Here is a 21008-nt window from a genome sequence, read left to right as displayed (position 1 = left end):
TCTGGCTCAGAGTAGTAGAACAAAAACACAGCAATCAATAGAATTGGAATTTGGCCTCAAAAATCACAATATAAACAAACTGAAAGACCAATAAGGACACTGGATCAGCATAGAGTGTGCTCATTAAGATCAATTCTGCCTGTTCCACATCTCTGAATAGGTGTAACAATTAAACACCAAAATGAAGGAATTTATAAGCCACCATCAAACTCCAAACAAAACATTAATAACAAATGTCTGCAGATGCTGTGATTGTAGAAAGATGGTGCCTTGCAGTGGCGACTATTTGCGTGCAGATCCAATAGGAGTCATCAAATATTCCCGTTTAGAACTACAGCCATGGAAACCAACATTCTTGTAAGCAACGTTGTATTAAGAATGTTGAAAAACCTAGCGATTGACAGAAACAGCCAATTCCGTCAGACCAAGGACGATTCAGCAGCTGGCACATGAGCCCTTTAAGAAAGATCCAACCACGTTAATGCACAGAGAGGGAATAACCTAAAATGCCAGGCTCCGAGGCCTCAACTCCCTGCCATCTTCCTGGCTGATGAAGGCTTAAGAAAATAAACTTGACAAACTCCGAGCAAGATGACAGCAGCAGAGACACCAGGAATTGCTGTGTGATCTGTTTCACTAAGACATGGCTGAATGGGAGCATTCCAGACACAGTGCTACAGTCCAAGGGCTTCATCTTCTACTCTGTGGACTGAACACCAGAATAAGGTAAAGCCAGAGGCAGTGACATTTGCATCTTCATCAACTTATTATGGTGCACAAATATAATTGTTATGTCCTTGTCCTGCTCCACCAATCTGGAACATCTGGAACAAGTGTCATCTGTTCTATCTACTGAGGGAGTCCTCCGCCATCACCCTAAGCCCTGTGTACATCCCACGCCAGGCTAGCACTGGTGGGGCCGAGAACTGCAATCAGCGGCCATGAGACAGTACATCCTGATTCTTTCCCAACCATTGTCAGGGACTCCAACCAGGTGACAATGAAGAAGTATCAAACAAACTATCACTAATATATAACCAATGCAACGAGAGGAGCCAACGTACTTGACCACTCCCACACTTCGGCAAGTCTGACCACCTGGATGTACTTCTACACCCAATGTCCAAGCAGAGACTGAGGACTACAGCACCAGTTGTAAAGACAGTAAAAGTATGGTCGAGGGAGGTGGAGGAGCGCCTGCAGGACTGCTTTGAATCACATTCAAGGATTCAATTCCAAATGTGAATGAAAATGCAACAGTTGTCACCGAGTTCAAGTATACCTGTGTAGATGAGGGTGCCCACATGTGCATACCTTGAGTAGCCCAGCCAAAAGTATTTGCATCCTGCTGAGGGTGAGGTCAACGGCGTTCAAGATCGGTGACCAAATCTCTACAGGAAGTCCAGATACACTTTACAGAAGGCAATCTTAACAGCTACGAAGGAATTCCAAGTGAAGTTAGAAACAAAATCAGATACTCGCCAACCACGGCAGGGTTTGCAGGCCATGACGACCTACCTGCCTTACATCATAAATGCCTGTGATGCTTCGCTCCCCGATAAGCTGAACACTTTAATGCATGCTTTGAAAAAGAGAATTCAACTGTATCAGTGAGATACCCTGCAGAAGCTAGCAGCCCTGTGATATCTGTTTTGGAGGCCAACATCACACCATCTTTCAAGAGGGTGACCCTTCACGAGGCGTCAGGTCCTGATGGCGTACCTGGCAGGGTACTGAAAATCCGTGGCAACCAACTAGCTGGAGTGTTCATGGACATTTTCAATCTCTCACTGTTGCAGTTCCCACCCGCTTCAAAAAGGCATCAATTAGCATGAGCTGCCTCAATGATCATCACCCAGTAGCACTCACATGTACTGTGATGAAAGATTGGTCATGACCGGAATTAACTCGTATGCAAGACCTGGACCCATTGCAATTGGCCTACCACCACAATCATTCCACAGCAGATGCAATCCCATTGGCTCTCCACTCTCTCCCTGGATCATCTGGACCACAGCAATACCTGCATCAGCTTTCAACACCATCATCTCTTCAGTAATGGTCAGCAAGCTTCAAAACCTGGGACTCTGCACTTCCCTCTCCAACTGGACTTCCTTAGCAGAAGTCCATAGTCGTGCAGATGAGTAGCATTTCCTCCTCACTGACAATCAACACGCGCACCTCAAGGATCTGTGCTTATCCCACTGCCCTACTGCTTCTACATCCATGATGTCTAGCTAGGAACAATTCAAATGTCATCTACAAATTTGCCGATAACACCAGGACTGTTGGTAGAATCACAGTCGGCAACGAGGAAGTGAAGTGGTATCTTCCAGTCAACTGGCAAAACTAAGAATTGATTGTAGACTTCAGGAAGGGGAAACCATGAAAGCACAAACCAGTCCTCATCGAGGGGCTGGCAGTGGAGAGAATAAGGAAATTAGAAGTCCTGGGTGTCAACATCTCTGAAGACCTATCCTGGGGCCATTATGTCAAGGAAATCATGAAGAAGGTACACCAATAGTTACATTTTGTTAGGGGTTTGTCACCAAAATGGTGTGCCAATTTCTATAGGTCCATCCTGGAGTGCATTCTGACTCATTGCATCACCGCCTGATATGGAGGTGCCAAATGCACATGACAGAGAAAGACCACACTTGGCCATAGGCAATAGGACATGCTTAAGAGGCAGTGTCTTTATCATCAAGGACCCTCACCACCCAGGCCATGCTCTTTTTTCACTGCTACCATCAAGAAGGAGGTACGCGTGCCTGAAGACACAATCAATATTACAAAAACAGTTTTGTCTCCTGTGCTATCGGGTTTCTGAATAAACAATAAACCTATGGCCATTACCTCATTTGTTCCCACATGAATTATTTATTTATTTTTAAATCTTGTATTAACGTAATTGTAAATTGCTGTTGGCACCTGTAATGTACAATTAGTGCTGCCCCAAAACAACAAGTTTCATGAAACATGTTCAAGATAATAAACCTGATTCAATACACAAAATCCCGAGCCCGTATCAACAGAACCGTTGAGAGAAGCTCAGTGAGTGTTGAGTTTATCCAGCACATTTATGTATTGCATAACCCTAACCCTAATGTTCTCCATTTCTAAGGAAAGGCAGCTTTCCTCCAAAACGAAGCAAATGTTTAAACATTGGTTCCATTGACTGCACCAACTCATGATGGAGGCTCAACATGCAACCTTAATTAACTTCCTGCTACTGATTGCAAAAAACTGCAAAATGTTACTTTACCTTTTTGCCAGATCTCAAACTTACCAGCATTTATTGTCTATTCCCATTTTCCACTGATTCAAGAAAGTAGTTAAAAGTTCAACCTGCAGGTCCAGAATCACAACTCAGCCAGAACAGGCAAGGCTGGCAGATATCTTGGGGTACTTGTACAGCAACCACAATCTAACCCCCGATGCGGTAGCAGTGGACTGAGAAGCCTCATCTGTTCCCTTAAACTCGGGCTGCAAGCGAAGAAAGTAACATTTGGCCAATAAAAGACACTCACCGACATGATTTAGGCTTTCTTCACAAGAGCACCCGTGTGGAAGTAGTGAAAGTAAACCTGTCGTTCCCCCGTATCCCAGCTGTAATGGACCAGGTTCGAACGGGAGCCATTGGCCATTCCATTGCCCTTAAAGTTGATGCAGTTTAATTTCGTGCCTTTGCTGCAGTTTGGTTTGGCATTTTCTGGGATCCCTCACACCAGTACATTGTTATGAAAGCAGTTATTGAGAAAAAGAGAGCCACCAAGTTTAATCCACTGCCAACAAAGCTCTATATTTCCTGATGGATTTCATTGTGCCCTGTACTATCTGTCACCCATCAGGAGACGAGGTCGAGCCTTCACTGACAATGCAAACAGATGGTGTTCTGGTCTGCATTGAAACTTTGTAAACAATGCAAACCAATCCATCCACTGCTGCCGCATCGGGGGTTAGATTGGGGAGGGTGATGGTGGGGGGTGGTGAAGACAGACAGCTGGGACTTGGAGAGAGGTGGTCAGGCGAGAAAAATGGTGGCCCCCTTCAAGTTGTACCCAGGGCATGTGTCCTAGCTGCCATACCTGTGCCTACCACCCAGTCCTACTGACAACCTTCCTGTTAACGGAGTTGACAAGTGTTTTATTTAAAATCTTGCGGGGTCTGGGCCCAAGATGGTGGCACCTACATTTAGCAGAGGTCTTGAGGGGTTGAAGACTCTGGGGGAGCAGCAGATTGGTGCAGGGCACCAAAAAAGAACAGACCCCCACCCCCACTATTGAGAAGGGGAAGCAGAGGAGACGGCCCCAAGTACAATGACTGCAGTGGCAGACCAGCAAGGGGCTTTGTGGCAGAAGGACCCACACAAGGAGTGAGCTGCTGGTGACGGGGGTGAGGAATCCACACAAGCAGCGGGCTGCTTGCAACCGGAGGTCAAAGTACTAACAGCAGGCTGTGGGCTGCAGAAAGACCGGCTCATGAGAACCATGTATCTGAACTGGGATTAGAGGGCAAGAAGGGCTCCTGAAGTGTCCTGGGCGCTGAAGGCTTTTTCATCGTGTCAAAGGTTTGGATCTGGACTCTGGTTGTTGATGGTTTGAACTGGAGTCTTGTGAGGCTGCGAGAGTGCTGGAGGTGAATACTCGGTGACTCTGAGGGGACCCTCTTTTGCTTTGCTTTCTCTGACTGCAAGGGGTGTTGGACAATGCTAATGGAAATCTTTGTCTGCCTTACAGCAGTCAAAGGCAAATTTCATGTATTATGACATTACTGTTTTATTACATGACAATAAATAGCATCTGGCCTGATCTGATTTTTGGACCATTAAGCAATCAAGTGTTATGATTCAGGGAAGAGTTGCTCTGAAGCAAAGGACAGATTTGCCATTATCTTTCTGAAAGACTATACTTGTTTGCATTTTCATGCTCTCCGTTCACCAACACAAATTAACATTTCAGGTCAATGGCTTTTCATCAGAAAGGATTGGAGAAATCTTCTTTCACATCAAGATTTTTAACAAAAGATGCCCCATTTTAAATGGTACCAAAATACAGACTTCTTCCATCCTCCCAGTTACAGATGAATTTCTATAATCTTTCATTTGTACCATTACACATGGGCTTTTAAAAAAAAACTACAGAATTTACAAGAAAGCAAATACTTTTAATTTTTTTGATAATCGTTCAATTATTTATTCATTCCTCTTAAAAGACAAAGGAAACATTGTACAGACAATGATGAGTGGAGATCTGCTTGAATTAGCAGTTTATTTGTAATTGTCCTCAAGGGTTCAAGTAGATAAAAACGGTGTTTGGTTTTCTAATTCCAATTTAATCTCCCGTGAGGCTAGGGCTTCAGTTCACACACTTAGCTGGTTATTGTTAGCATATTTGGCTATAAATTTTAAGCAAACATTTGCCTCCAGACTTTGCCCAAACCCAATATAAACAGAGCCTCGCTGGGTTGGGACCATTCCCAGTACATTACATTAATCTCCAAATATTGCTGTGCAACTATCATGTTTGTAGATTAGCCTGTCAAAAAGGTATATTCTGCTATGCACCATTTCCAAGTTTTGGAAGTTAGACAGGGAACAGAAAAGTGTAGATTAGAAAATGTGAAATGAAAATGTGAAATTTTAGAAATGTACATCAGTCTTCCCGTGAACAGAGAGACAAGAAAGAAAGGACCTCAACAGGCCCTCCATGAGGCATGGAAGAGTTTCTTATTTCAGGTTTTTGCTTGGCCTCTCCTTGCCTTTCTCTTTCCCCATCTCTTGATCTTCTTTCCTCCTGCCCTCTCCCCCACCACCATTTTATTCAGACACTGCCTAGTTTTTGCTCATACCTTGAGGAAGGGCACAGGCCCAAAACATTGGTTATGTATCTTTGCTCCATAAAGAACACTGCATGACCTGCTGAGTTTCTCCAGCACTTTTGCATATCACAGCATCCGCAGGCTTTCTTGTTTAACTCTTAATTCAGGGCATTATTATGTCAGTTGGTGCTCCATGCAAGATTTCTTCTATTCACCTTTTTCTAATCCGTTTTTCATCTTTCCTTTATTAACTTATACACCTCCCCTACCCAATCATGGAGCATAGAAGGAAGCTACTCCAGGCCTGTCCATCATGGGCACCAAACTCCTTCAAGGAGGCAGCCAACATCATAAAGGGCCCCATCACCCTGGTCACAACATCTTCTCGCTGCTGCCTTCAGGCAAGAACCTTGGAGTTCACCACCTCTAGGTTGAAGGACAACAACCACCAAGCTCTTAAACCTTGTTGTACTACACTAACTATAACTACTCCAGGACAAATGAACGATCTGTCTGCGCTATTGAAACATCAACTGTAGCTGTGACTAAACTTGTATATTTGTCTCTTGGCATATTGTGGCAAGTTCATTTCGACTATTCTAGTTGGCATATCTTGTGGACCCATGTGGCTTCAGCAAACAATTTCAGTGCATCGGAACATTTAACTTCTGTAATCTCATCATCATCTCCCATCACATTTTCCAAACACAGATGGCAGCAATAAGGAAGGGGAATGCAGCAGGGATAGGAAGAGGTTAAATCTGGAACACAGAGAAGAGTCAACGTCACCAGTAGGAAAATCTGGGAAGAAAGAACAACTTCGAGGAATAAGACAATGAAATAAAACGTATTCTGCAAATGAATGGACAGAAAATACATCTGTAGCTGCAGGAAATTAAATTCATGAAGGAAATATTCGAAAAAATAACAGCATTTGTGAATTTAGAAATGTCAACCAATAATGCAAAACTCAAAACAACTCTAGTTATAGAATCTCTCTCAGATGGAGGGGAAAAAAAAGTAACAGGACTGATGTTATCTGACTTTCTATCAACAAGTGTCGTAGTCTGCCAAATACATTTTAAACTGCATCCAGGGAAAAAGAAATCAATCACAGACAATGGCCTTCATTGAATATTGGGTTTGTGGCTTGTGTCAAGCACGAGGTTTGCCAAGAAGTGCCATTTTGATAGTTACGGACGGGATATGCTGCTAAATGAACTAGGCTGCCCATCATAGTGATGAGGGACACAATTATTTGCCTGGAATCATTTGATCGGCATCCTACTGACACAGACACAGAACAGCAAATAAACTGCTAGAGAGCAAAAGTTCAAGTTCAAAATTCAAATTTATTGTCAGAGTACATGCATGACATCACATGCAACATTGAGATTATTTTGCTTTCTGCCCAGGCTGAATTACCAGTAACTGTAAAATGTAGCATTGGGTAATTTTGTGGCTTTAAACTTGACAGGAGCATTAAAAGGCAAACAATGAAGAGAGTTTCCCCTTCACATCTGGGAAGATAGGAAGATGCCGGCTTTATTGGTGTAAACATGGACCTGTGTAGCTAACACCACTTCCATCTTTTATAACACTCAGGTCCAGATAAAATTGTGGCATCTTAACATGAACTCTTAAATGACTAAAGTTATTTGGTTACCAGATAACAAGGATCACTGCAATATTGTCCACAATCAACTTACATCGGTATTTTTCCTTGCAACTTATCTGAAATTATATCACATTCTACACTTAACATAATCACAGCTGCTTTATTCATTCTCAAGCAGATTTTAATAATTACTTTTTCATTTACATCTCGTTAATCTACAGTACAATGATTAATGTTTTGCATTAATCTCAAGATTACATAATGAATAAAAAATTGTTACTTTTTGTTATAAAGTAGGCCATGAAAAGAAAGAATGAAAAGGGATAATTGCGCAACATCCCCATCTATTTTTTAGTTCCAGTTTAGGTTTCTTAACAGCAAATGGTTCTTCAAACTCCACAGATCCGAAGCACAAAGGTTGGCCTGAGAATTCAGTAAGAGACATCAGTAAGATGGCATCCAAGATCACAAAGGACCCCAACCACCCTGATCACAACCTCTTCTCACTGACGTCTTCAGGAAGAAGGTACAAAAGCCAAAAGTCCACCACCTCTCATTTCAAGAACAGTTTTTTTCCCCCCTATCAGGCTCTTGACTCTCCCCTTAACACCCTACCATCAACTGCTCCAGAAGCACAAAAAGATCTCTCTGCACTACTGAAATGCCACTTTTTTCTTGCACTAATTGTAAATACTTATCCATTCTTTATATTTATCATATCTTGCTGTACTGGGGTAATGTACAGTTGTAGTTTTTACAAAAAAACCATTTTTTCACTGCAAGAATTTCTGTGAATATGTTCTTTGCACTTGTGTGTAGGACAATAAACTATTATCATTAAAAAGTCGAAACTCAACATTTGGCTTCAGTAAATGGGGAGAGTGATCATATGGTTGAACAAAGGGCCTTGATCTCCAGAAGAGAAGAAAAAGACAGGAAATAAATGTAAAGACATCTTACATCAGTGACATTAATGTCACACTGCTTTAAACTGAGCATCATCTGAACCAGTCCATGACCTGAGCAACTGAAAGAACACACTGACAACGTAGAAAACAAGAGCAGCCCATTTAGCCCTTATTAGAATGCCTAGCCATCCATCACAATACATATTCCCATTCTCTCTCCATTCTCCTTCATAGCTTGCCTCTAAAAATCTCTTCAGGTCCTTCTTAAATACACTCAGCAACATGGCCTTCATTATAGAAAGCTCCACAGGTTCACCACCCTCTGTCAAAAGCAATTTCTCCTTCCCTTAGTCCGAAGTCCAGATGTATGGTGGAAAAATGTACTGACTGGCTGCATCATGGTCTGGTATGGGGACACCAATACACCTGAGCGGAAAGCACTTCAAAATATAATGGGCACAGCCTAGGACATCACAGGCAAAACATTCCTCCCCCCCCCCCCCCAAATTTAAGAACATCTACATGAAAACCTCCTGTCAGAGACCTGTAGCAACCATCACATCACCCAGCACACACTCTGTTCTCGCTGCTACCATCAAGAAAGGGGTATGGGTGGCACAAGACTCACACCACCTGTTCAGGAACAGCTGCTCCCCGCCCACCATCAGACTCCTCAACAATCTCAGAGACTCAAACTCTTACTTTTACACTTGATTGATTTTTTTCCCCTCTCTGTATTGCACTGCTCATTTAGATTTCTTTATCGTTTATATGTATATGTATCTTCTGAAGAAGAGTTTATCATTAAGTGGCAATTTTGCCTGCCTCGCCCGCAGGAAAAAAAATCTCAGGGCTGTATGTGGTCAAGTACGCCCTTGACAATAAATCTGGAACTTTGAACTAACCATTTCACCGCACATCTTGAGACTGTGAACACTTATCACGAGCACAATACGAACCAGGAGAAATGTCTTCCCAATGTGCAATCTGTCTAACCCTGTCAGAATTTTAATGAGATTCCCTTCATTCTTCCAGCGTTTTTCTAACTAAAAATCTGTAACAAATAGCATGCCACACAAAAAAAAGCGAAGATTTTTTATCCTATTTTTTTCCTCATCGCAAGAGATCATCGGAAGCCATGGAAGGAATCAGTGGGAAAGGAGAGAGAGTTGGAAGGTGCTATAATGCCAAGTGCGTGGGATCAAAAGGTTTTTAGAATACAAAAAATGAAAAGTTGTCAGTTGTCAACCCATCACCTCAAATTTACTACTTATTTCATTACCTGGTGCCTTAAAAGACTGAACAATTAAAAATAACCAAGTCAAAGCGTGTTCTGTTTCTGTCTTCCATGAAGCACCAACATGGAATTTTGGAAACTATTTTTCACATTTCTAAGCAGTTCCAATCAATTCCACTTGAGAGAAAAGATGGCGGTGCTCCTGGAAGCACTGTAGCAGCAGCGCTGCCGCTGGTGCGGACCTGCGGGGAGCAAGGGAGCGGAGATGATGTTCCCCCGTGGGGTCCAGTCGCCCAGTCTACTGCAGTCGGCTCCACACAGGTTTTGAACAGCCCGCTGAGGGAGCCGACGGTGGTTTTAGTTGAAATCCCGCAACTGCGGGTCTGATGGTGGCGCCTATCAATTGGCAGCAGCCACAATGGGCTGCAGACTCCAGGAAAGCAGAGGACTGGAGCAGGGCAATGGAGGACGGGAAGATCACCATTCCCCCACCCCCCCCCCACCACCCGAGAAGGAGAAGCAGAGGAGACGACCTGCAGGGACTGTGACACTGTGAGGGGACTCTGTGTCTGAGGGACCAATGCACGTGGCGGGCTGCTGGCCACTCGAGGCGAGGAACCTGTGGAAGCTGTGGGGTGCTGGAGACTGCCTCGAGTGGGCTGGAAGGGTACCAGGTATTGGAAATGGGATGCAAGGAAGTGCCAAAGGTGCTGAAGAGTTCCAGACTGTGTTGGAGGTTTGGATCTGGAGCTTGGGTTTGGACTGTACAGTGTAGCTGCCTAAGTGCTGGAGGTGAATCTACAGATACTCAGTGATTCTGCGGGGATTCTATTTTGCTTTTCTCTTTCTGACTGTAAAGAACTATGAGAGGTGCTTAAGCAATTCCTGCCAGTGGCGAATCTGTCTGCCTTGGAACAAGCAAAAATAAACTTCATGTAATACGACACTGTTTTATTACGATACAAAATTGAATCTTGAATCAGAGCAAACAGTGTGAACAAAATGGAACAAGTCACAAGCAGCAAACAATAAAAGACAAAGACTAGAATATTGCCGGGCGATCAAGAGCCCATGCTAATCTTGAAATAGGCCACACACAAGGAGAAATACAATAACATCTCATCTAAAAGATGGCAATGCAACAATTCTCTAGGTAACGGAGACAGATAAGGAGGAAAGAATCAATGTTTGAATCTCTTTTCTTCTTAGTCTCAATAACAAACATATCAAAATCATTCTACATGAAAAACATAAGGCTCAAGTGTTGGCTGTTCAGTAAATAGACCTACCTGCCTGTTTTATATAGTTTAAAAATGAGATGAAAAAACATGGATCCTATCTGAAAAACTGTCCAAAATAAGGCTCTGTTGCCAGTGGCAGTTCTGCCACTGATGCAGACCCATGGGGAGTGGTGATACAGCAGTGCTCTGCAGGGGTTCGACAGCCCATTCCAACTGATGGCTTCAAATACAGGCTTTGAACAGCCTGTGAAAGGAGCAGACGGAGGTTTATTTTAAAATCCTGCGACCACTGGGTCTGGGCCTAAGATGGAAGCACCAATGATCAGCAGCAGGCCGTGAGGGGTTGCAGACTCCAGGAAAGCTGAGGACTGGTGCAGGGCACCAGAAAATGGGGAGACCACCACCTGAAATGAGAAGGAGAAGCAGAGGAATCAACCCATCGGGAGACGACCAGAACAGTGGACCAGTTAGGGGCTCTGAGGCTGAACAACTGGTTAGGGGCTCTGAGGCTGAACAATTGGTTAGGGGCTCTGAGGCTGGTGACTCGAGGTGAGGAACCTACGCAGGAAAATGCAGTCAAGGGATTCACACCAGACTGTGGACTGCTGGTAACTGGCTCGAGTCTGGCTGAAGAGCTACCAAGTATCAGAACTGGGATGTGAGAGGGAACAGAGGGCTACCTGATGGTGTCAGAAGTTTGGATCTGGTGCTCGGGTTTGGCTGCAGAGACTACAGAAGCACTGAAGGCAAATCTATGGACACTCAGTGACTATGCATGGATTGCCTTTAGTTTCCTCTCTCTGACTGCAAGGGGCTCCAGTCAATTTGTGCTGATGGTGAATCTTTGTCTGCCTTATGGTAGTATAAAGGAAATTAGGTGTTGTGGCGGCACACATCCTCATGGTAAACTGGCCCCGCTTGTATCGTAACGTGGTGGGACAGCCATGGGGAAATGGCGTCGTTAGAGGTTTCTCTCTGACTCCAGCATCCCTTCCAGCGCGCTCCCTGGGTAGCGAATATGATGTCACAATGCACCAGGTGACTAAGCTCATGCTGCCCTTAAAGGGCCGTGCTGAATTTGATTAAAAACAGTCGGTAACGACCCTCAAAGTGGTGGCTGTGTTTCTTCCACTGCTCACACCGCCACAGTGTAACATCTAATTTTCTGTCTAATAAAACAATCTTGAATCTTAATCCTGCCATCTCCAGCAGTATTAAAAAATGCAGGAAATGGTCATTTAATCCACTGCTATTTGCCTCAAGGGATTAAATGAGACCCGAATTATTTTAATGATGCAACAAAGCAGGTTATTTTCCTTTAAGCACACCCTCAACGTACATATCACAATTGTTCGCGGATGTCAATCTCCCTTTTTATTTCAAGCAATCTGATAAAAACAAAGAGCGATTAAATTGCAATGGATCAGAGTACAGAGGATATTGTGCACAAGATTTTTTCCATTGGATTCACTATGGTATATCCAAAAAGTAAACCAAATTGTACCCTCTTGATAAGGTGAGCCTGGTGGGCAGCTCGCTTCTTTGCCAGCAGCTCCTGGATTTCCTGGCTGTTATCGTCGAACCAGTCCTTGTTTTTCCTGGAGGAGAAGCCCAGTACCTCTTCAGTGGATTGCAGTATGGTAGTCTTCAGCTGATCCCAGAGGGTTTCAGGGGACGAGTCCGTGAGGCGGATTGCATCCTCGAGCTTTGCTTTGAGGTTTGCCTGGAAGTTTCCTCTCACTTCGTCTGACTGCAGGTTTCCAACATTGAACCTCTTTCTAGGGGCTCTACTGTTCCTGGGGTGTGGCTTGAAGTGAAGGTTGAGCTTGCAGCGAACCAGCCGGTGGTCAGTGTGACATTCCGCGCTGGGCATGACCCTGGTGTGGAGCACATCTCGTTTGTCTCTTTCTCTCACCAGGACGTAGTCCAGGAGGTGCCAGTGTTTGGATCAGGGATGCATCCAGGTAGTCTTGATATAATACAGTAAAACCCCTGGTATCCAGTAGCTACGTATATGCTGGAAATGAGAATTTTCGTTTGCTTGGGGCTCACAACTCATAATGCCTCATACACCAGCATTAAGAATAAACAGTTTAGAAGACAAAAGACAGTGCAAAATGGAAAGCAATTTTTAAAAAATATTGCAGTCCTTAATTATGTAAACTTCACTTGAATCAGGTCATTCCTGTAACTTACAAAATTTAAAATTGAACCCCGGTCACTGGACTTCCAGTTAGGTTGCGATATGGAGTAGATGACTCTATCACAACTCCATACCTTCAGTTGACTTTTTCCCCTAATTACTTTATTGAAAAACTTTTGAAGAGGTGCTGAATTGCATACTCTCTGCAATGTATACAAGAGCTGGAAATATCGGTAAAAGTGGAAAAAGTGGTAAGAAACAAGAAACTCCAGCTAATCCACAGGCAAACCCGATTACTGAAGCTCTTGAACAAATCAAAGAAATTATTGAAGCAGGATTTAAAAGTCTAGATGATAGGCAATAGAAAAATCAACTTGCACAGGACTGTCATTCTACAGATGAACAAGGTGAACGTTTGACTTCGGTAGAATCTACTTTAAAGGATCTGAACAACTTGGACTGACACCTGGAAGACAACAATCAGAGATTAATGGCAAGAATTATCGATTTGGAAAGTTGAAGTAGGCGACAGAACCTGCATATTTTGAGCTTATCAGAAGATACTGAAACTGGTACGCTTACTAAATTTTTCTCTGATTTGTTGGTAATGGTGTTTGGGGACAAGATGTTTCCAACACCACCAGTGCTTGACAGAGTGCATCGTTCATTATTGCCTAAGCCTAAATCAGGGCAAAAACCACATTCAGTGGTTATACTCCTACATCACTATCAAAACTAAGGAAATGCTGATGCGTGAAACCCGTCGTAAAGGTACCCTGCAATACCATGGCAAACACTTTAGAATTGTGGAAGATTACCCTCCTGAAGTCATGAAGCAATAGGCCGTCTACAGAGAAGTTATGTCAATTATACAAGCACGTCTTTGCATCTCCCTTCCCAGCGGTTACTAGAAATGTTTTGGTTCAGTAGAGGATGCTTGGGAGTACATTTGTAAATATCCTGCTCCAATTCCTGAATGATATTCTCTCTTTTCGTTCTGTTGAACGGCTGTTTTTAACCGATGATTAAATTTTAGTAAGGTTCATTCATTTGTTTTTAAGACTTTCACAGGGAAAGCATTGACATTGTGAACAAATTTAATTTGGAGTGGTTGAAGGAAAAGAATTTGACACACTTTGATTGTATTTATGGTTAATATTGTTCTATCAAAACAGGATAAAAAATTTATATCTTGAAATATTTTTTAAAAACTATCTTCTTTTGATGTGTATAATGATTTAGACTAAACACAGCTTCTTTTGCTGGTATGAACAGTTACGGAGTAACATTTATTATATTGCTGTAGAGCAGGAACATCTAATTTCTTCTGGAAGATAGTATTAATTAACGCACTGTTGGTCTAGTTGACAGCCTTAGCAGGGTGGGATGGGAGAATAAATGGGGTGGGTTCATGGGTCTTCGTGTTGCCATGGTGCTTTATTGTTGTGGTTTTTTCGGTTCCAGCTTACCGAGTTGTACTCTCTGGTTTAATAAGGCCATCTGCAGGCTGGAGGTCATTGTGCATACTACATGAACTCTGCTCTGCACACACTTAATAGAAACTCTAAAATTAGATTTACTGTTAGTGTTTACTTTTTAAATAATAGGATTAACCATGGTCACTCATTTAAGTTCCTGAATTGGAATGTGAAATGCCTAAATCATCCAGTAAAACAAAGCAAGGTGGCCTCACATTTAAAACAAAGCCGTGACTTTATTTTTACAGGAGACACATATACGTGGGAGTGAAGTTTCGCGCCTGAGATCATGGTGGAAATGGTAGCAATGTCATTTTTCTTTCAAGCTAAATCTAGATGGGAAATCGATTCTTATGTATCAGAATATTCCTTTTCATAAACATAATGTTACAGATTCTAACGGTCATTTTGTTATTGTTTCAGGAAAATTACATGATAAAATGGTTACTTTTGCAAATGTTTATGTTCCCAATGTTCATGACCAGGGGTTTTTTGAAATTTTATTTTACTTCCTTGCCAGATTTAATTTTATATTCGTTTATTCTAAGCGGGGATTTCAACTGCTGGTTGGACCCTATCCTAGATCGTTCATCTTCCAACCCAGCTACATTAAACAAATCTGCCTCATTAATACATTCTTTTCTATCAGATTATGGCATTTCAGCTGGCTGGTTTTTTTTAATCCTAGTAACAGAGTATTCTTTCTTTTCTCCCACATTCACCACACTTACTCAAGTATTGATTATTTTTATTTAATTGATAATCATTTAATTCAATTAACTCATTCTTGTGAATATCACAGTATTATAATATCTGATCACACCTCTGTTACAATGTTTACATAGAACAATACAGCCCTCAATGTTGAGCTGACACACATATACCTTCTTTATATAAACAAATATGAAACCCTCCCCCACCCCATAACCCTCTATTTTCCTTTCATCCATGTGTCTGTCTAAGAGTCCACCACCATTCTCAGCAAGGCACTCACAACTGTGTTAAAAAAAAACACCCCTGATGTCTACTCTAAACTGCCCTCCCTTAACTTTGTACACATGCTCACTGGCATTTGCTGATCCTGCCCTAGGAAACAGGTCCTGGCTGTCACCTCATCTAGCCTCTCATAACCTTGTAGAGCTCTATTAAGTCTCCTCTCATCCTTCTATGCTCCAAAGAAAAAAGTCCCATCTTTGCTAACCTTGCCACTCAAGACTTGTTTCCCAATCCAGGCAACATCCTGGTAAATCTCCTCTGCACCCTCTCCATAGCTTCCACATATAGGCATATCTAGGGTATGGCAAGTGGGCAGCGAACATACCTAAACCACCACCCCCCCCCCCATATCAGAGCCCCTAACCCAATAATCTCCATCCTCGGGTGCGGTGCTGCACTGCCAGGGCTCGCTTGAGTGCCCCACAGCGCTGCGCCTGGCCGGCATCTCATCAGGCTGCTTTGGGGCCACTCCAGCATGCAAGCAGCACCTGGCAACAGTTCAATCCGGGATCAATGGGAAAAAATGGCCACCTTCCCTACCCATAATCCCCCCACGCAGCTGGAACCACTCTGCCAGTGCCAGCCAGGGAAATGCAGAGTGGTTCCAGATGCATGGGGATCATGGATAGGGAAGACAGTCATTTTACCCATTATCCTGCATTGAGCCACTGGCGCCAATGAGCAGCCCCGAAAGCCGAAGCAACCCAGTGAGGAGCCGGAGGACTGGCTTCCAGCAGGGCTGTCACAGCCGTCCTAGCCGCCCCCTGATGGCCCCACCGGCTGCTGACAGACCCACCGACAGCTCATCCTGGCTGCCCACTGACTGCCCCTCCCCCACCCCGACAGCCCACCCCAGCTGACTGCCCCACCAGCCGCCTCCTGACAACCCCTGCTGATAGCCCACCCCGACCGCTCACTGACTGGCCTGCCAGCCCCTGCCAACAGCCTGCCCCAGCCGCTTGCTGACTACCCGCTGGCCACCCTGTTGACAGCCTGCCCCGTCCGCCTGCGGAGATTTTCCAATTAATATCTTGCCGAATAAATGATCTGAATTGATGGGTATTATTGTTATTTATTTATTTGGACATTGCAACATAAAAATAAGAAATACTCATTGATGTTTAATTTAAACGGAGCAATAAACTGAACAAAGGAGTTCAAAGTATAGAATAAAATCTTAACTCAATACTTTACTGCGTAGAGTCGCAATCTGTATTCACAACCTGTGTGTGTTTTTGTGCTTTTTTTAAATAAACAGGGAGAGGCACCGATGTTAGTGGCAGGCCTAGGGCACCACTTGATCTATATATACCACTGCTTCCTATAATGAGGTGACCAGAACTGAATACAATACTCCAAATGTGGTCTTACCAAAGATTTGTCGAGTTGTAACATGACCTCTCCACTCCTGAATTCAATCGCCTATTAATGAAGTCCAGCATCCCATAGGCCTTCTTAACTATCCTATCAACCTTTGCAGCAGTCTGGAGGGATGTATGGATTTGAAGCCCATCTCTGTTCATCCACTCTCTGAAATAACCGACCATTAACCCTGTACTCAACCTTCTGATTTATCCTTCCAAAATGCATCACCTCGCACATCTAGATTGAACTCCACTGCCACTTTTCTGCCCATCTGTGTCCTGTCCATATCATCTTGTAACCTTAAAAAACCTTTGGCTCCATCCACAACTCCTTCAACCTTCATGTCATCTGCAATCTTACTGACCCAGCCATCCATCTCTTCATCCAGGTCACACATATATCCCTTCCTACGAGCTAATTTTTCATCCATACAGCTAATTTTTCACTGATCCCGTGACTCATGACATTCTGGATGAGTCTCTCGTGGGCGACCTTGTAAAATGGCTTTATAAATTCCTTGTAGACCACATCAACCACCCTACCCTCATCAATTTCTTTTGCTACTTCATCAAAAAAACTGAATTAGACTCATGAGGAACAACGTTCCCTTCACAAAGCCATGCTAACTATCCTTGAGTAGACTGTACTTCTCCAAATGCTCATAGATCCTATCCTTCAGAATCCTCTCCATAAGTTGGCACACCATTAATACAAGACTCACCAGTCCATAATTTCCAGGATTCTCCCTGTTACCTTTTTAAAACAAGGGAACTACATTTACCATTCTCCAATCTTCCAGCACCTCCCTTGCGGCAAAAAAATGGATTCAGATCATAGCTACTACCCCAGATATCTCTTCACTCACTTCCCACAGCAGCCTGGGGGACTTATCAATCTTAATGTTTTTAAGAAGATCCGACACTTCCACTTCCTTAATCTCCACATTGTTCAGCACACAGGCCTGTTCAATTTTGACTTCACCGTGATCAAGGTCCTTTTCTCCTGTGAAAACTGATGAAAAATATTCATTTAGGACCTCCCCCACCTTCATACACATGCACCCTCCCTTATATTTTAGTGGGCCCACCTTCTTGTCAATGATTCTTCCCAATTTTCCTCAAGATAAAAAGACACTTTAATTCAGTATTATTATCCAAAAAGTATTTTGTTAAATTTATGGAAGAACAAATAGTATATTTTTTTAATATTAATCTTTCCTCGAAGATTGCTAGTTTAGTTGCATGGGATACTTTAAAGGCTTTTCTTAGGGGACAAATCTTTTCATAATCTGTTAATAAAAAAGACTAATAAAGAAAGATCTGAGTTAATTAAACAAATTACACAGATCAACAATACACTCAGATGTAAACAAAAAAAAAACTAAATTTGATCTTCTCTCAACATATCCAGTCAAATGCCAACTTTTTTTTAAATCTAAAAGTCAATTTTACATTCATGGCGATAAATCTGGTACGTTTTTGGCTAACCAACTGAGATGACATGGTGCTAAATAGCATATTACAAAGGTTCGAAAAGATAATGGTGTTATGATTTCAGATAAATCTGAGATAAACGATACACTTAAAAGATTTTACTCTAAATTATACTCTTCTAAATATAAGAATGATGGTAACTGATGAAGATTTTTTAGACAGATTGAATATCCCCAAGATTTCCTCAGATAGAGAAATTAGAGTGGATGAATCCATCTTGCAAGAGGAAAATAATTATTGTATTTCCTCATTACAATCTGGAAAGGTCCCTGGACCTGATGGGTTTCCTGTGGAATTTTAAAAATTATTTTCTCAATTGCTCACACCTCACTTGAATGTGGTGTTTGCAGATTCGTTTAAACACCGTAAACTTCTATAATCATTTAATGAGGCCTGCATATCTTTAATTGCAAAGAAAGGTAAGGACACAACCAATTTCCTTACTAAAATTCTAGCCAATAGGATGGAAAACATTTTACCATCAGTTATTTCTGAAGATCAGAAAAGATTTATTAAAAATAGATATTCATATTTTAATATACATTGCTTAATGAATATTATGTACTTGCCCTCTGGGAAAACTCCTGAGTGTATTCTTTCATTAGATACAGAAAAAGCTTTTGTTTGAATAGAATGGGCATATCTATTTTCAACTCTTGAAATTTTAATTTTGGTTCTGATTTTATTAAATTATTAAAAATAATTATGGCCATCTGTCACAATTCTTACAAATTTACAACAATCTCAGCCTTTAACTCTGCAACGTGGCACTCATCAAGGATGCCCATTTAGTCCTTTATTATTTGATCTGACGATTGAACTATTGGCAATTGCATTTCATGTGTGTGGGGACATCTTGGTGAAATGGAGGAAAGGAATTGAGCACAAGGTCTCTCTTTGTGCAGATGATCTTTTACTTTTCATCTCAGATCCAGTTGCCTCCTTCCCATAGGATGTAATTACTTTCACAATTCAATCAATTTTTAGGATAATAAATTAAATGTGCATAAAAAAAGTGAATGACTTCCATTGAATTCTCCTGCATCATTACATGATGGTTCTCCTTTTAGGATTGTTAAAAGTCTTGGTATAAGTCTTGGTATTACAATTACAAAGAATCATAAGGAATCTTTTCAAAGAGAATTATCTTGCTATGTTTAAACAAGGGAAGTCTTCTTTGACCCAATGGTCACCTTTGTCTACAACTCCAGTGTATAAATTCTATTAAAATGAATATTTTGCCTTAATTTTATACCTTTTTCAATCTGTTCCAATTTTTGTTCCCAAAATCTTTTTTTTTTAAACTTACTTGATTCAACTATTCATCTTGCATATGGAAGGGTAAACATTCTCGCCTTAATAAAGTTCTTCTACAGAGAGCCAAGAGATATAGAGGAATGGCTCTGCCTAACTTTAGATTTTACTATTGGGCAGTCTACATTTTGGTCCTGTTTTCATGATCATTCTGACTGCCTGCTATGGGTATCAATGTAACTAAATTCCCCAAACTTTTCTAATTTAGCCCTTCCTGGCTTTTCACTTCCATTTTCAACCAAGTTCATAGATAATCCAATAATTAAATATTCTATGAGAATTTGGGCACAGTTTAGAAAACATTTTCGATCTCATAATTTCTCTTTTTCAAGCCCCTATCGTATCCAAACACTTTTATCAACCCTCTTTACATGAAAATATTTTTCAGAGATGGTATCTAGGGGGTATTTGAAGTTTAAAGGATCTGTTCATTGATGGATATTTTGCATCATTTGAGCAGCTTTCTGCTAAATTAAACCTGCCAAAATCTCAATTTTTTAAGATATTTGTAAGTCCGGCATTTTCTTGAAACACCACTATCTAATTTTCCAAGAGAGTCTGAATCAAATTTTGTAGATGTGTTTTTTTAATTCAATCTCTTCTCGTAAAGGATTAATATGATTTTTGAAAAATTGTTATGTTTAAATCAGACTTTGTTAGTAAAAATTAAAGTGCTTGGGACAGGATTTAAATTTGACCATATCTGATGTGGATTAGGACAGAACTCTGAAGTTGGTTAATAGCTCTTCGTTATGTGCTCATATGGTTTATTACAATTTAAAGTGGTACACAGAGCACATATTAAATTGTCTTGCTTTATTTCTGATACGAGTCCCTGTTGTGATAGGTGTAAGAGAGGAGAGGCATCATTAATTCTTATGGTCTTGGCTTGTGCAAGTCTCGAAAAATACTGGAGAGATGTTTTCTATATTTTAATCAAAGATTTCCAATATGGATATAACAACAAATCCTTTGATGGCCTTTGGCAGAATGGGAGAGAATGAATCTTCTTTGTCTCTGGTTCAGTGTCATTTAATTTGCCTCTTTTTTGGCGAGGCGTGCGATTTCACTTCAATGGAAGGTTGCTGCCCTGCCCACTCATGATCAGTGGTTGCGGGACATCATGTCCTGTTTGAACATGGAAAAGATTAGATATTCAGTTAATAATTCAGATACAAGATTTCAGTCATTATGGGGGGGGGGGTCATTTATGACTCAATTTCTTACTTCACAATTTCACTTCAATGTAATTAAATTGACTCGTATCTTTTATACTTTCACTTTTTTAAAACCATTTTATCTTATATTAATAATCATCTGGCAATGCTGTTAGGCAGGGGTTTGGAATTTTTTTGCATTTTTATTATTTATTTTCCTATTTTTTAAATTTGTTTG

General features: G+C 41.6%; 1 protein-coding gene across 5 annotated transcripts in view; it reads right to left on the bottom strand.

Moving 5' to 3' along the window:
* LOC138753335 (inositol-tetrakisphosphate 1-kinase-like) overlaps positions 1 to 21008 on the bottom strand; it is a 262270-nt gene that overhangs the window by 197959 nt on the left and 43303 nt on the right. The window contains exon 3 of one of the 5 annotated variants that reach the window (XM_069916220.1): positions 3290 to 3486. The exons of the other annotated variants lie outside the window; for them this stretch is intronic. Within the exon in view, the coding sequence (XP_069772321.1) occupies positions 3290 to 3295 (6 nt within the window). The 5' untranslated portion in view covers positions 3296 to 3486. The remainder of the gene's footprint in view (positions 1 to 3289; positions 3487 to 21008) is intronic. 5 annotated transcript variants of the gene reach the window in all.

The sequence above is a fragment of the Narcine bancroftii genome, chromosome 2 (assembly GCF_036971445.1).
Source record: "Narcine bancroftii isolate sNarBan1 chromosome 2, sNarBan1.hap1, whole genome shotgun sequence".
Lineage (NCBI taxonomy): Eukaryota > Metazoa > Chordata > Chondrichthyes > Torpediniformes > Narcinidae > Narcine > Narcine bancroftii.
The sequence above is the reverse complement of the archived record's forward strand: the minus strand, read 5'-3'. Positions and strand labels throughout refer to the sequence as shown.